The 16,474-nt window shown below is 33.0% G+C and overlaps 2 protein-coding genes across 2 annotated transcripts; both read right to left on the bottom strand.

Moving 5' to 3' along the window:
- Positions 1-5,725: 5,725 nt before the first annotated feature.
- LOC127091139 (serine/threonine-protein kinase OXI1) lies at positions 5,726-7,450 on the bottom strand. Its single transcript, XM_051029696.1, has 2 exons — positions 6,884-7,450; positions 5,726-6,768 (listed from the first exon to the last, which is right to left on the bottom strand). Exons 1-2 carry the CDS (start codon positions 7,249-7,251, stop codon positions 5,841-5,843), a joined length of 1,296 nt encoding a protein of 431 aa, XP_050885653.1. The 5' UTR covers positions 7,252-7,450; the 3' UTR covers positions 5,726-5,840.
- A 2,349-nt stretch (positions 7,451-9,799) lies between these two features.
- Positions 9,800-15,237, bottom strand: LOC127091138 (delta(14)-sterol reductase). The gene is made up of 13 exons (XM_051029695.1): positions 14,970-15,237; positions 14,769-14,886; positions 14,627-14,697; positions 14,251-14,307; positions 13,881-13,972; positions 13,280-13,327; positions 12,498-12,618; positions 12,357-12,403; positions 11,933-12,014; positions 10,779-10,855; positions 10,512-10,631; positions 10,231-10,305; positions 9,800-10,137 (listed from the first exon to the last, which is right to left on the bottom strand). The coding sequence occupies exons 1-13, from the start codon at positions 15,015-15,017 to the stop codon at positions 9,984-9,986; spliced, it is 1,110 nt and encodes a 369-aa protein (XP_050885652.1). The 5' UTR covers positions 15,018-15,237; the 3' UTR covers positions 9,800-9,983.
- Between the last annotated feature and the right edge of the window lie 1,237 nt (positions 15,238-16,474).

The following is a 16,474-nucleotide window of genomic DNA, read 5'->3' as shown; positions in this document are numbered from 1 at the left end:
CACCAGTAGCCTTTTTCGCAGTTTTGGCTGACATCATTTCAGCCACAGACCTACCCTTTCTAGTCTTCATCCTCTTAGCCACACTAGGCTTCAAGTGATGAAGCAAGCTATCATCTTAATCATCTGAACTCTCATCTTCTAGGTCAATCACCTTCTTTGTAGAATCATTCTTCTAAAAATGTGAAGCATTGGCAGTAGGTGATGCCACAAATTTCTTACTAGACAAAGTTTGCCCTAAAGAGCATAGTCCTTCAGCAGCTATATCTTTTTCAGACCTAGAGGAATCATCCTCCTTTTCATTGTGAGGTCCAACCTCAGGAGAGGGGTCCCTTCTTGATTGAGGGTAGAAACTCCCTTTACAGAGTGTCTTTCATTGAGGATTCTCATGACAAGGTTCCTTATAACACGATCAGTGTGATGCATGTCGTCCTTAGAACTAGGAGTATAAGTAGAGCTGGAGGGGATATTGGAATTGTTACTTTGAGTAGGGCATGCAGTGGAGGATAAACTAGGAGCGCCTCCTGGAATGACAGATAGGGGAATCACGTCCAAAATATCTTCATTAAGAAAGTCCATAGATGGTGTTCTATCTTTGTGCGCAGGTTTGGTAGTTTTAGAACCAGATGGTGAAGGATGTTGTGACATCTTGTTGTTCTTGTAGAAAGGTTTATGTTGCCCTAGCAGAGAAGGTTGATAAAGTCGAAGGAAGGTGGAAATGTTTGAGTAGAGGTTGCGTGTGAAAAGGCTATGGATGGAAGTTCCAATACTAGGTGATGATTTACCATAAATGGGGCCCTTTATTTTAAGTGGGCAGACAATATTTTTATTACCTTTTCCACTCCAAATTAATTGCTACAAATTCTCATAGATACAAATCCCTAATTTACCTCTTAGACATTCAAATTGATTAGCATCCAAAGCCTTTGTAAATATATCAGCTAACTGCATTTTAGTAGCAACATGCTTCAGGGCTATGATTTTATCTTCCACTAGTTCTCTAATGAAATGATGACGAATATCAATATGTTTTGTCCTGCTGTGCTGAATAGGATTCTTAGAAATATTTATAGCACTCAGGTTGTCACAGTACAATGTCATGACATCTCGCGTGACATTGTATTCAGTCAGCATCTGTTTCATCCAAACCAGTTGAGAACAATTACTTCCAGTTGTTATGTATTCAGCTTCAGTAGTGGACAGAGACACACAATTTTGTTTATTACTAAACCATGATATTAAGTTGTTCCCTAAGAAGAAGCATCCTCTTGATGTGCTTTTCCTATCATCAGCACTTCCAGCCCAATCAGCATCACAGTATCCAGTCAACATAGATCCAGATCCATGAGTGTACAACATCCCATAGTCACTGGTGCCATTGACATATTTCAGTATCCTTTTCACTTGGTTTATGTGACTGACTTTTGGTTCAGCTTGATATCTAGCACAAACACCTACAGCAAAAGCAATGTCAGGTCTACTTGCTATGAGATATAACAGACTCCCTATCATGCTTCTGTAGAGACTTTGATCAACACTAACATCATTTCCATATTTGGAGACTTTCAGATGAGTAGGAGCAGGTGTCCTTTTATGACTTGCATTCTCCATGCCAAACTTCTTAACAATGTTTTTGGCATATTTGCTTTGAGATAGAAAGATAGAATCTTCCATCTGCTTGACTTGTAGCCCAAGAAAATAGGTCAGCTCTCCAACAAGGCTCATTTCAAATTCAGACTACATTTGTTTAACAAAATGTTCGACCATCTTATCTGACATCCCACCAAACACTGTGAGTCTATCATACCAAGCCCTAGGAGCTTGTTTCAAACCATAGACGGCTTTCCTCAACTTATACACATGCTTTGGAAGATTTGAATTTGTAAACCCTTTAGGTTGTTCAACATACACTTCCTTATTTAAGTAACCATTCAAGAAGGCACTTTTTACATCCATTTGGAACAGTTTAAACTTCAGAATACATGCCACTCCAAGCAATAGTCTAATGGACTCAAGGCGAGCTACAAGGGCAAATGTTTCATCAAAGTCAACTCCTTCAACTTGAGTGTATCCTTGTGCTACTAATCTTGCTTTATTTTTAGTAACCACCCCTTAATCATCAAATTTATTCTTGTAAATCCACTTTGTTCCAATAACATTTATTCCTTCAGGTCTTGGAACCAGTTCCCATACTTCATTTCTCTTGAATTGGCCTAACTCTTCCTGCATGGCATTGATCCAGAATTCATCAGTCAAGGCTTCCTTGACATTCCTAGGCTCAATCTTGGACATAAAACAGCCATGTGAGATTACTTCCCTTGATATAGTTGTGACCCCTATATGTGGGTCTCCTATAATGAGATCTTTAGGATGATCCTTCTGAATTCTGATAGAGGGTCCCTTATTGATTTTGTCAGCTTCAAGTTCAGCTTGAGTGAGTTCACTCTCATTACTTTTGTCTAGGAAATCAGTTGGGGCATCATTTAGAGATGTCTCAACATCGTCTGTGACATCAGTCTGTTGATCATCAACCACAACATTGATAGATTCCATCATTACTTTTGTTCTGGAATTAAAGACTCTAAATGCTCTCCTGTTTGTTGAGTAGCCCGTAAATATTCCTTCATCACTCTTGGGATCCATCTTCCTTCTTTGTTCACGATCAGTCAAGATATAACATTTACTACCAAACACATGAAAGTATTTGATAGCAGATCTTCTTCCTTTCCAGACTTCATATAAAGTAGTAGGAGTCCCTTTCTTCAAGGTTACTCTGTTGTGAACATAACAGGCTGTGTTCATAGCTTCAACCCAGAAGTGGTAGGACAATTTCTTAGCATGAATCATAGCTCTGGCAGATTCTTGGAGAGTTCTTTTTTTCCTTTCTACCACACCATTTTGCTGAGGGGTAATGGGAGATGAGAACTCATGACTAATCCTTCAGATGCACAGAATCCAGCAAATTTGTTGTTCTCAAATTCTTTCCCATGATCACTTCTGATCCTGATAACCTGACTTTCTTTTTCTCTTTGAAGTCTTAGGCAAATATCTTTGAATACCTTAAATACATCAGATTTTTCCCTTATAAAATTGACTCAGGTGTATCTGGAGAAGTCATCCACCACCACATAGGCATACTAATTTATTTGGATGACAGGCAAAATTGATCAAATGTAGGATTTATGTCTTAAAATTAAACCTCATGTTTTGTTAGAGATTTTTATAAAAATGTCTAATATGATTGTGCTCGAAAATGCTTGTATCCATTAGAATTGTGTTTGGTTCAAGTAGATTGTTTGGTAAAATAATTACAAATTCTAAAGTTAATAGTACTAGATGATTGTTTATTTTTGAGTTTTAATAGAAAATTGTTTTAAAATGAAATAAAAAATCAAATAAAATATTTGTAAGATTTTAAACAACTTATATATATTATAATATTTTTCAGATTAAGAATATATTAATAATAAATATTTACTTTTATAAAAAACTTTTTTACTTTATTCTTCACCTTCAAGATCTTGATTCTTTTTTCTTTCAAACTTAAAAATATAATCTTTGAAAGTAAAATCAATACAAAATATTAATATTATTTAGAAAAAATATTACACATGCAATATTAACCTGGTATAGTTATAACTATCATAGGATATTGGCATATTTAATAGTTTTTTTTTAATTAAAATTAGTTAAGAGTCATGATCTTAATTTGACATTTATATGTTAACGATATAAGTTTTCAATACGAACAAACATAAATTGATTTACTATGCAGTGGTGGTTGTTTTGTTGCTTGTGCATGTGGTCATATTGATGTTGCCTGGAAATTAATTAGCCTCTTAAACATTATTAAAAAAAAATAGCATTTGCATCATGGTATGTGTTTGTCTTTTCATTATTATTTGGCTAATTTTACTTTAACAATTTTAACGACGGATATATATTGCTCTTATAATAATAGTCAATAAAAATTAAGGAAATCAACATAGTTTAACTAATCTAATAATTAAAAATAAAATTTACAAATTACAATTACAATTACAATGAAGAAAAAAAGAAAAAATAATTTAAAAAAATGCAAACAAATACATCAAATTAAAAAATAAAAAAATTATCTTCTCTATTCTGAATCCTATTCAATTTCTCAACTCAAACATTCTTATTATCATAATCATTGATATCTTCATTCTCACCTTTCTCCTTTCCATCATTTTTAATCTCTTCATTATTACGAGTAATTCTCAACACAATGCTCCACTTAACATTTTTAAAGAAATTATGACCCTTTATGTCATCAATCAGTATTACGAGTAATTCTAACACAATGTTCCACTTAACATTTTTACAGAAATTGTGACCCTTTATGTGATCAATTAGAATCCTAAGGTTAGGATCTTTCTCAAACAACCTCACAATAAAATCAAATCCCTCAACGGTGTCGTCTCACCGTTTAGTTCAACCTCCATAGTTAAAATTTTAAGAAATGTTTCCTTTCTATTATGACTATTAAACGGTATCGTTCCACAAAGCATTTCATACAAAACGATGTCAAATAACCATCAATCAACAACAAAGTTGTCTCCATACCCCTTAATAACTTCAGGTGCCACGTAATCCTCAGTTCCCAAGAACAAATTGAATTTCTCAATCGAGTTTGACTTGCTCCTTTTACACGTCGAGTTAGGATCAGTCTGACTCATTGAGTCGAATTCTGCTTTCCTAGAAAGACAATGATAATAAAAACGTAACAACCATTTCATCCTTCTTTATTTCACACCTGACGAGTTTGAACCCGGTGACGAGTCGCAACTCAGTAAGTTTGGTGATTTTAAATTCAATTTCTTTGATAGGTCAAAATCTACCAGCATTATGTAACCCGTTTGTTGGATCATAATGTTTTCTAGCTTCGAATCTCTATAAACTACTCCTAAATTGTGTAAATATTCGAACGCTAACACCAATTCCACAGCATAAAACCTTAGCTAAAAAAAGTACGACAATTTTTTTTAATGTAGAAGTAAATATTTGAATATATAATCAAGGTTATATAAATATAACATGCAACTACGCCAAGAGAGGATGAAATAGTAATATATAACGTGTTACCGTGTTATGTTTTACACAATTGTTGTACAAATATATTTGAATATAAATATGGCACGTGGAATGTTGTTAACGTGTTATGTTTATTGAATTGAACATGTATATTTGTAGAGAGGTTTTTGTTAGGGACAACTCATTGAGAGATTGAGGATTATGTGTGGTTTTAATGAGACATTTTTAAACTTGAAATTGTAAAATGAATAATATGATGGATTTGCTGAAAATGCAGAATTTGAAGAAGAAAATGTAATGCATGCCTAACAGATTAATTTGATTTGTGTTCAATACATGTATTTTTTGTAATGTATTTAGTCTACAATCGTGTTTCTATGAATTAAAGATTTTAGTTTATTTACACATTTGATTTTCAGGTATGATTATGTCTATTCAATATCCATAAATCGATCTACTATGCAGTGATTGTTGTTATATTCCTTATGCATGTGATTCTATTGTTGCTCCTACAAATTAATTAGCCTCTACATATCCATATTATTAAATAAATAAAAATTATCCTCTGCATCATATAAATTTGTTTGTCTTTTCATTATTATTTGGCTAATTTTACTTTGACAATTTCAACGATAATGTATATTGCTTTAATAAATAATATAGTCAATAAAAATTAAGGAGACTAACACATTTTAACTAATCTAAAAATTAAAAATAAAATTTACAAATATCAATTACAATGAAGAAAAAACAAAATAATTTTAAAAAATGCAAACAAATTCATCAAATTAAAAAATCAAGAAATTATCATCTCTAATATGATTCTTACTCAATTTCTCAACCCAAACATTCTTATTACCACAATCATTGATATCTTCGTTCTCATCCTTCTCCTTTCCATCCTTTTTAATCTCTTCATTATTTTTCTCCTTTTCACCATTAGTATTATTTTTACTTTTAGGAAAAAAAATTCCATGAACAAATGACTCAACCTCTTTCCTTGAAAATCCAGTTTTGTCCACAATTTCATTAGGAGGAATATAAGGTGGACGAGTAATTCCCAACACAATGTTCCACTTTACACTTTTAAAGAAATTGTGACCCTTTATTTCATCAATTTGAATCCTAAGGTCAGGATCTTTCTCGAGCAATTTCACAATCAAATCCTTCAACGGTGTCATGTCGCCCTTTAGTTCAGGCTCCATAGTTAAAATTTTATGAAACGTTTCCTTTCTATTAGGACTATTAAACGGCGTCGTTCCATAAAGCATTTCATACAAAACGACACCAAATGACCACCAATCAACAGCAAAGTTGTGTCCATGCCCCTCGATAACTTCAGGTGCCACGTAATCCTCAGTTCCTACGAACGAGTTGGATTTCTCAACCGAATCTGACTCGCTCCTTTTACACATTGAGTTAGGATCAATCTGACTCACTGGGTCGAATTCCGCTTTCCTAGTAGGACAATGACAATAAAAGTGCGACAACCATTTCATCCTTCTGTTTTTCACACCTTGCGAGTTTGAACCTGGTGACGAGTTGCAACTCAGTGAGTTTGGTGATTTCGGATTCAGTTTCTTTGATAGGTCGAAATCTACCAGCATTATGTGACCCGTTTGTTGAATCATAATGTTTTCCAACTTCAGATCTCTATAAACTACTCCTAAATTGTGTAAATATTCCAATGCCAACACCAATTCCACAGCATAAAACCTTAACAAAAAAATACAACAATTTTTTTTAATGTAGAAGTAAATATTTGAATATATAATTAAGATTATACAGAAATAACGTGCATCTGCATCAAGAGAGGATGAAATAGTAATACCTAATGGTTTCTTCAGAGAACTTTTTATCCGGTTGTTTTTTCTTAAGATAATGCAAATTCCCACCGTGACAATAATCCATAGTGAATCCAACGAGTTTCTCCGTTTCAAAAACTCCTTTTAACCGTGGCAAAAGTGGATGATCAAAACGACGTAGTATTTGTTGTTCAAACAAAACTCTTTTGCATTTATCATTTCTGTTATTGTTCTTTTTCTTTTGAAGCTCTTTCGATATAACTTTCAAAGCCAACCATTCCGGTTTCGACGATCCGTAGATTCTCGCGAGAAACACAACGCCTTTGGCGCCGCGTCCGACAGCGGATATTACCTTAAGGTTTCGGAAGTCCAATGTTTCGCCGCTGTAACTCATGACGGGGTAAGGTAACCTCGTATGGTACCTCGTACCTCGGGGTGGACCCAAAATCCGAAACTGTTTTTCACCTTTTTCACATATGTTTTTAGAAAAAGTCCTCTTTATATGAATGTTAGAGGCGAGAGGTGTGATCGTGTGGAACTCTTTTTACCGGACCCCACGTGTGTTATTGTGGCACGTGGAATATATTGTTATCGTGTTATGTTTGTTGAATTGAACATGTATGTTTATAGAAAGGTTTTGGTTAGGGACAACTCATTGAAAGATGGAAGATTACGTGTGATTTTAATGAGACGTTTTCAAACTTGAAATTGTAAAATGAATGGTTATAATGGATTTGCTAAAAATGCGGAATTTGAAGAAGAAAATGTAATACGTGCATAACAGATTAATTTGATATGTGTTAAATATGTGTCTTTTTTTTTGTAATGTATTTAGTCGGCAACCGTGTTTTCAAGAATAAAAGATTTTAGTTTATTTACACGCTTGATTTTCAAATATGACTATGTGGATTCAATATCCATAAATTAATCTACTATGAGTGGTTGTTGTTTTATTATTTGTCCATGTGGTCCTATTGCTATTACCTACAAATTAATTAGCCTCTACATATTCATATTATTAGAAAAATAAAAATTAGACAACGCCATTTTTTCATTATTATTCCATATTATTAGAAAAATAAAAAGAATCCGATCGAGGGAATGTCAGGTTGGTTTAGTTGCTTAATTTATATAGTATATGATTGTTTCGATTAAGTTCAAATAATTATTTTGTATCCGTCAAAAATCGAAATCGATCGGATCTAATTAATATTTATTTTTGTTACTGTATCACTGACTCGTTATAAGAATGAGATTATAGTATTATAACGGCGGGAAATTATGTACTCCTAAAAATTCAAGACTGATATAAAATTCTGAGTATTATTTTGGTGGTGGTTTAAAGTATTATAATGATCAAATTAATTAATGTTAAATGATATTGGAAATATTATCAATCAATATTAATTTTTTTTCAATTATTAAAAAATAGTTCTTTTTTAAATTATTCTAAAATTTTGACATATATAATAGTTTTTTAAAATTATAAAGTAAATATTTGTGAATTTTAAAAAAAATGAGTTATTTTTATAGATTTATTCTAATAAATATTAAATCGACTAAATCGATCCGATTTATCCATCAAATTGATTTAATTGAATACGCCGAAAACCAAAATTTTATCAATCGAAATTGAATCATAAAATCAAAAAATTACGTTGAATTTAAATTTTAGACACAAAACCAATCGAAATCAATTGATTATCCAGCCCTATTTACTGTTAATCACTTTTGATATATTTGCAATGCATACTGCTTATCATATTTGCTTATCAAATTGTTTATAGATAATTTTTAGTTAGTAATTGTGGAGGTGGTTAGCAATTAGTTCTCTTTTAAATAGAGTTTATTTAAATATGTGGTAATAAAATTTATTTTAAATAAATTTATTTTATAAAAATAATTTTGATCAAAAGTGAGTTAAAGATAAGATAATTTATGTTTTGATAAATTTATTCGACAGTAACTGAATATTAAACTTCATTGTAAAAAATCACCACTTATAAGTTTAAAAAACTACAAATCCTAATATGTACTTAGTTTTTTTATGAAATTATTTTTGTGAGATTTGTTAAATTTATTTTAACTAAAATTAATTGAATGTAAAATGATTTAAATTTAGAAGTATTTATTGATCAATAAATTTAATAAATTTCAATGTAATAATTAAATTTAAAATTAAAAAAATCACAAATCTTAACTCCAAATTAGAATTAACTTGATAGACGCGGTTAATTTTATTAGAGAACAATCAAACATATATGAATTAAAGTATATTTTTTTATCAGTTTATTTTTTTAAAATATATTTTTGAAAAAAAATTAAAGATATATTTCCAAAATAATTTTATTCATAAAAATGCATCAATGAAAATCTATTATGCAATAAGCATGTGTTTAAGATATACATTTTGAATTAAAGGCAACCAGCATTTACTTTTTTGTAAAGTTAATCAATAGAAACTATCGTTGATTAATTAACATGTGATCTTAAACTAAATGTTAGCAAAATTATTTCTGAAATATATTAATATAATTAAAATATATTTAAATGTTTCATTTATCAATAATTATAATTCTCAAATCTAACAAATTTTAATTTATTAGTTTAATTATCAAAGTACGGTTGTGTTATTCAAACACCATTTTTGACACAAACTGAGAGACATGTTAATAATACAAATATGCATTTATATTATTCATCATTTAGAGTACTTTATTTCATAGTTTATTTCACATAGTATATTTCATTATCTACTTACAATATCTTATTAATCAATAAAATACAATTCTTTTAGATTATCTAGTACTACTTCCAATTGTGTTTGAGTTTCTATTCGTCTACCAAAAACAAAATTGAGTTAACACAAGATTCAGATATCTGAATTTTTTTAAAAAGCAATTCAAGTTGAGTCAATCAAAAACTCATTGTCACTACAAAAATTTAACAAGTAAACTTCATTGACTATGTTTGGATTAATTTTTCTCACCACAAAACTTCGCACAAATAATATGGTTACACAAAAATCTCAATTTTTTCTCTGCAACGCATAGCATAATGTATATGCATTGTGATTACATTAAAGTGGTTAACACAATGAACAAGATGAAAAAGCAAATGGTGAAGCTAATATACATAAGGCAATATTCTCCATGGAACAAGTTTCCGATACTCTAACCATATATCTTTATACTTCTCCGCACATCGAGCTTCGTCTCTTCTCTCTCTCCAGATTAACAGAATGAGAAGATAAATTGGATAGAAGTATGGAACCGGTGAACTGCAACAATTGGTAAATTAATTATAAACGGCCAAAATTGTGTTTTCTTTTTAAACAAAAATCTTCATAACTTCATAGAATTAAAGAGATCACCTGGTACCACAAGGTAAACTAAAAGAGAGAGCAAGCAACAAGTCCCCTAGGTAATTACAGTGTCTGGCAACACCCCTTAACAAAATAATGATAATAATAAATAATAAATTCAATGAAAAACATTAAGAAGAATATGAACATGTTTTAACCATACCAGGGTTTAATTACGCTAGGCCATAGGTCCTCGGAACGGCCTATAACCTAGTCCTTTTCTTTTTCCCGCATAACATGTGAAGATGGAAAGAAAAGAACAACTAAAAGCTAATGAAATGATATCTTACCAATAACCAGAAGCAAGTAACTTGCCTCCAACGACTTTTGGAGGCTTACCCCATATAGGGGACTTTGGATTCTTCTTGAAATCGTGTTTTTGCTTGTTTGCTCCGCGAAATACCATGTATCTGCATATATATTTTCAATTACAGTTTATAAGGTTTACTGACAAATGATTATCTGATAATTTTGTGTGTCAATCTAACGTCGCTTAATTAGGAAGAAGGTGTGTGGTGCATTATAGAATTCATTTTTACAGATTATGGGTAAGTTACCCAATAAGGAAGACAAAGCAATTAGCTACAGCCGCGGCCGTCGTTAACTCCACCTTGTTCCTCAAAAGCCACCAACCCTATACAGAACTTGCAAATTGTCAATACATGCAAGATTTTAGATGTAAATGAAGAGAAGCTAACACAAGAGCATTGGAATATCTAGACATCTATGGATTAAATACTAAAAGATCCATTCACATAAAGCTGGCATACCATAGAACTTGAGAAACTTCCTAAAAAGGTATAAATGATGCTAACACAGGAGCTTAAAAACCCTTTAGGAATTTACAAATTCTATTAATAACAAGCTTCAGTATTTTACATTAGAGTAATAGTGGGTTTGATACCATAGATGATGGAAAGAGTAGTAGAATGAATGCACCGGAAAAACCTATGTTATCAATCTCAGATACCGGTGTGGCTCAGCCATCCCCAAAACTGGAACATGGCATGAGCACGGAGCGGAAAGGCCAGTATATTAGTGACGCGGACACTAATACAGTTAATACTAATAAACACATCATTGTTAAAAACTAAATAAACAAATCAAAATTTATGAAGTATTCATACTTAGAAATAAAAGCTAGTGGTCTTAAGCAAAACATACTTGCAAATGCCAATAACCTTGCCATCCTTAAAAATTTAATGATGGTATCATATACAGCTGACACGGCCGGAGCGGCCGCGTCATAAAGGTGTAGTTCCGAATCCAATCCCATAATCACGGTCGTTCCAGCCAAGTCACCCATCTGTGCCGGAACGGCTCGGCCTGACACAATTTTGTTGGTTGTGACTTTTCGTGCCGAGATAACGGCCGGAATGGCCGAGTTTGATAACATTGGAAAAAACAATAAGGATGATACATAAGAGTTTGAGTCTTTTTAATACTTTGATGGTATGGAACCCAAAAGAACTAAACATTAGAGTGATATTGGATTTGATTCAATTGAGGATGTAGTAGGATGATCAGGAAGGTAGGAGGTATAGAAATGAGAAGGAGTGAAAAAGTAGGTGTGATGGAAGAGTGAATGAAAATAAGGGGTTGTAACTGTAACATTGCTCGAAACAAGTAACGTCTCTTTCACAACTTTACAAAATAAGTTACCGTTCGAACATCATTATTTGTCAACCAAGTTTGTAATTATAAAAGCTACCTGTATGCTAAAAGTAAAAGGAATCCACACTAAATCTCCGAAGACCAACATGAAGCCCAATCTCTCCGCAATTATGTCCCATCTGCAGAAGACAAGAAAAGGATTGAAAAGAGAACTCAATCATGCACTAATCCCCCAATGCATCTATGACATACAAATTATATCATATCAGTCTATTGTCATTGGAGTTACTACGGTGGGTGGTTCTTCCCCTAGTGTAGACAGGTATTGCATAGATTGCATCAATAGACTTTTTTATCAAAACTCATCAGGTTTTTTTCTCCATTGGTGCAAGAAATCTAATTTACAACAATATGAATGAATGTTTTCGTTAAAAAACTTAAAATAGGACATGTCACCGATAATGAAATCTAAAGAACGCGTCAACCTAATACTCTTCAAGTCACAGGTATAACTCACTTACGTGGATGTCATATATTCTTCGTGTACAAAGTAGTCCAGGATGTATAGCTGGAACAAATTTGCAGAAATTAAAGAAAATCAGACATCCAGAATACGAGTTTTTTCAATCAATGAAAGAAAGTATGCAAGTTTTTGAGATTACTGCACAAAATAGCTGGAAGAGAATCATTGACTTGCTCAAAGTACCATCTTGAATGCTCTTGGCAAGAACAGATAGGTTGATAAGTAGCCACCCCATCATTCCAGCTCTAACAAAGAAAAATCTGCAATTTATAATTTCATTAGATGTATAGCAGCATATCAGAATGACTTAAGCCATATTTCATTAAAAAAATTGTCAGTTAAGAAGCATGTGAGAACATTAAAATTTTGTTCAAAAAATATGGCCTTGGAAAATAAGGACAAGAATACTAACCTTAAATTTGGTCAAATGACGCAATACAACAACAACATTAAATGACAGAAATTTTCTAATTAGGACATGAAATTAGAATGTAGAAGAAGGCACGTATAACTTTTAGAAAAGTTATTCAAATGTTTAGATCCATTTGAAACCTGCTTGGAGTATTATTATAGTTGCATACAATATCAACATGTCTTGCCCGTGTTTGCTCTATAACATTAGTACAAATATTTGGAATAAAAAAACTCAATTTCATTCCTTCAAACTCAAATCAGTGTTATTGATAGACGATGGTGGAAAGCCAAAAAAATCCGTCGTTTTAAGTCACATAAAACACTGTGATCCTGCCATCCTTCACAAATTGGCTGTGGCAGTAGTAAAAAAACCCACCACTGCGATTTGCCAATGCACCACCATGGCAAATAATTTACAATACTGATGCAAATACTTGTTTTACACAATTAATAAACAGTTGTTTTAAATGAGGACAAGCAAGGAGCCACGTTGAATAGATCACATACTTGAGGTCAATACCCATGAACTGAGGATTTAGTTGTATTCCAAACCACCTATTAAATAAAATAGAAAACAAAAATCAACAAGATTAACAGTAGAAACACAATTTCTTCAAGGGATTAAAGTTTACTTGTTGCCACTAACTGCAGGGGGCAGTACTTTGTCCCAGGAGACAGAACAATGAAGATGGTATATGCAAAGAAACCTAATTTTTTGCCAAGGGAAGTACTTCGTTACAAATGCAGTTAGACATCATAATATATTGGTCATGCTTTTGGGCTTAACTCTTCCACTACTCATGAATACAACCTCTTGAAAACAACAAGATTTTGCATGGAGCCAAGGACAAGAAAAATGCAAGAATCAGGAAGCTTTTATGGTTTAAATGAAGTGTTAAGTATGAAGATATGAAGCAAATTAGAATTGGAAAAGAGAGGATAAAGGTCATGAATAACTCATTGCAATGCATTTTATTTATGCTACCTCCCTATAAGTTAAGGAGTTGATAAGAGATATCTAGATACCCACAAGTTCCAAATATTTGGCCTTTAAACTTTCTCACTAAAGTAGAAATTATTTAAAGTAATCTTAATACTCAGAGCATACCAATCGTCTATCAGGTTTCCACTTATATGAGGTTTTAGCGATGAACCTTTATTCCGTGACTTGCAACCGGAAAAATAGAGTGCCAGGGTGACCTATCATATCCAAGAGATAAGCAGAAGTTACAATCCATGTAACCAGATGAAAAGCTCTAATAAGACACAAGAAAATAAAAATTCAATTTAGAGTGGTTTGGAAAGTATCTACGTAGCACTCAAAATCAGCAGTAAGTCGTGAAAGAAAGTTCTAATCTGTGGGAGAGATAATAAACAATCAAACTACAGCAATACAAATCTCTCTTAGTGTTTCCAAAGACAAAATAAGCAGATGCATTTAGTTTGATGCTCCAAAAGTTAAGTCTAAGCTTACATACAAGAAAACTGAAGATAAAAGTTGTAGACAGCAGCTCAAGTCCACTATCTGCTATGGCCTGCAAGAATGACCAAATCAGCTCATAAGCACACAAGCAACGGCAGCTGCAAGTCAACATACAGGTTTTAAAAGTCTCCCTAACAGTATTGCAATGGCAATTGCAGCCACGTCAAGATACACAGCACAATTACAATTTATAATCAGTATTGCCGTCATAGCGGATTATGGCGGAAAACTCCTTAGTAATGGCTGATATTTACCATTGCAATGAGCCCAGAAACACAGACAATAATATCCAGAGAAACCGACATCGAACACGACACAGACACAATGCGGCCTATTGCTGTCAATGATATAAAAATTATACAAACACTTACAGTAGGAGATAGAAATTCCATCTTGGCACTGATCCAGAGAAGTCCAACCAAGAGAAGAAGAGAAAGTAGACCTGAAAAAGTTCGAATATAGTCAAAGCCCCAAAACTCAACAAGCAGGGTTTATAAATGGGAAGTAACGAACCATTGCAGCGATAGTGAAGGCGAGTTGAATCAGAAAGAACAACACCAGGAACAAGTTTTCCAGGAAGAATAGATCCAACAATGGCCAAGTAAGCGAAGAACCCCGCAAGTAAAGCAACCTAAAAAAAATATGAAATTGATGATTTTTTTTTTTGAGAAAAAGCGTTAATAAAGAAATGGATGATGAGTAGTAGGGACCAACGGAGTTGGAAGATGGAATGAGAGCGTGAATTAGGAAACTGAGATCCATATGTGACCCGGAGAGACTCCAGGGAGTGAAGAAGATAGATATTGGCGATTAGCTCTATTTAGTTGGAATCTATGAGTTAAAACTACTGAACTCGATTTAGCCTGCATTATTGTAATCGTGAAAACAATACAATAATGGAAACAAGTAACTAGTCTCCATAAACAAAGTGAAGGTGGGAATAGCTACAAGGAGGTTTGAAAACCAGGTATGGTTTGGTTGGCGAATGGTTATTTGGGCCAGATTACGGCTAGCCCAATTATATTTGGGGTGATTTACTCACATATACTGTTATGGTTGCTCCTTGAAATAAGGAGGACAAGGAAATCCTCTTAAGAATATAGAAGAGAAAGTCATAATAATTTTTTGCTGTCTTTCATTCATGATAATGCATATTATATATATCTACATTATATAGATAGCAGACTCATATATAGGATCATATATAGGATCAGAGATCGTAAAATTTCATACATATTCTCCATATTATTAGAATATCCGAGTCAAAGAGCAAAACAGTTGAGCGATAAACATGTATGTGTCTGTTTTCAGCCTTTTTCATTAGTCTTTTGTTTCCTTAAATGGAACATGTACTTTTACTTTTGCTTTATTTAATATCATTTATTGCATTTTACCTTATCATTTTTCACAACCTGACTTCATTTAAAGTCTTTTTATACGCAGTTATCGTTCAGGTGAGACTGCGTTCAATTCACATGCATGTGTGTTTACACAAATCATTTGTACAAATTACTTTAGATATTTTTCGAGTTAATCTCACAGACTTTCAAACTCGTGATTGTTTACCAAAAACACTGGTAAATAAATTGGCACACTTGGTGGGAAATTAACTCTCATATGATATCTTTCTAAAGTTGTGCCAACAGACTACCAAACAAACTAAGTCAGTGATGGCCAAAAATAGAAATAAAGAGAAGAAGTATGAGGTACATGTTCTTCTTCAAGCCGCGACGGAGTAGCGGTCTCAGTCGATGTTTGAGGTTTCCTAAAGAGGCGGCCACTTCGGTTTCTTTTGTGTCGAAGTGGCATCTCACTCTCTTCAATATCCCCCTCTTCGAGAATTGTGACACCTCCAGACCTTGTTCTCTTTCATCCAGTTGAGGCCTCACCTAGGTCTATGGTAATCGTAGGAGGCACAGTGGTAGTCTCAACAGCATAAGCTCCAACATGTGAAGAAGGTGGTGGAGGAACTGGAGCTTCTTCTTCGCCATCACTAATTTTCCCTTTTTCTAAGGAGACTAATAAAAATCAGGAAAGATAAGTAAGAGACTATATCGTGGTAAGAAAAAAAATATCAAGATATAAATCAAGGCATCATTATCAAAAGATTTATGATTGGTGTCGTTTAAGTCTCTCGTTGTCCTTCTAGAGGTAAAAATTCCAATCACTTTTTGTCCTTAACACAAGTACGTTCGGGTTAGAGAAGTTAATGGAAAGAT

Source organism: Lathyrus oleraceus, chromosome 6, assembly GCF_024323335.1.
Source record: "Lathyrus oleraceus cultivar Zhongwan6 chromosome 6, CAAS_Psat_ZW6_1.0, whole genome shotgun sequence".
NCBI lineage: Eukaryota > Viridiplantae > Streptophyta > Magnoliopsida > Fabales > Fabaceae > Lathyrus > Lathyrus oleraceus.
This window is presented reverse-complemented; position numbering and strand designations above follow the sequence as displayed.

Coding starts and splice junctions, on each gene's coding strand:
- LOC127091138 (XM_051029695.1), bottom strand. CDS start 15,017: ATGGATCTCAGTTTCCTAATTCACGCTCTCATTCCATCTTCCAACTCC. Junction 14,887..14,969: donor TCATTCCATCTTCCAACTCC/GTTGGTCCCTAC, acceptor TATTTTTTTTAG/GTTGCTTTACTTGCGGGGTT. Junction 13,328..13,880: donor GGAAACCTGATAGACGATTG/GTATGCTCTGAG, acceptor TTTATTTAATAG/GTGGTTTGGAATACAACTAA.
- LOC127091139 (XM_051029696.1), bottom strand. CDS start 7,251: ATGAGTTACAGCGGCGAAACATTGGACTTCCGAAACCTTAAGGTAATA. Junction 6,769..6,883: donor TTCTCTGAAGAAACCATTAG/GTATTACTATTT, acceptor TTTTTTGTTAAG/GTTTTATGCTGTGGAATTGG.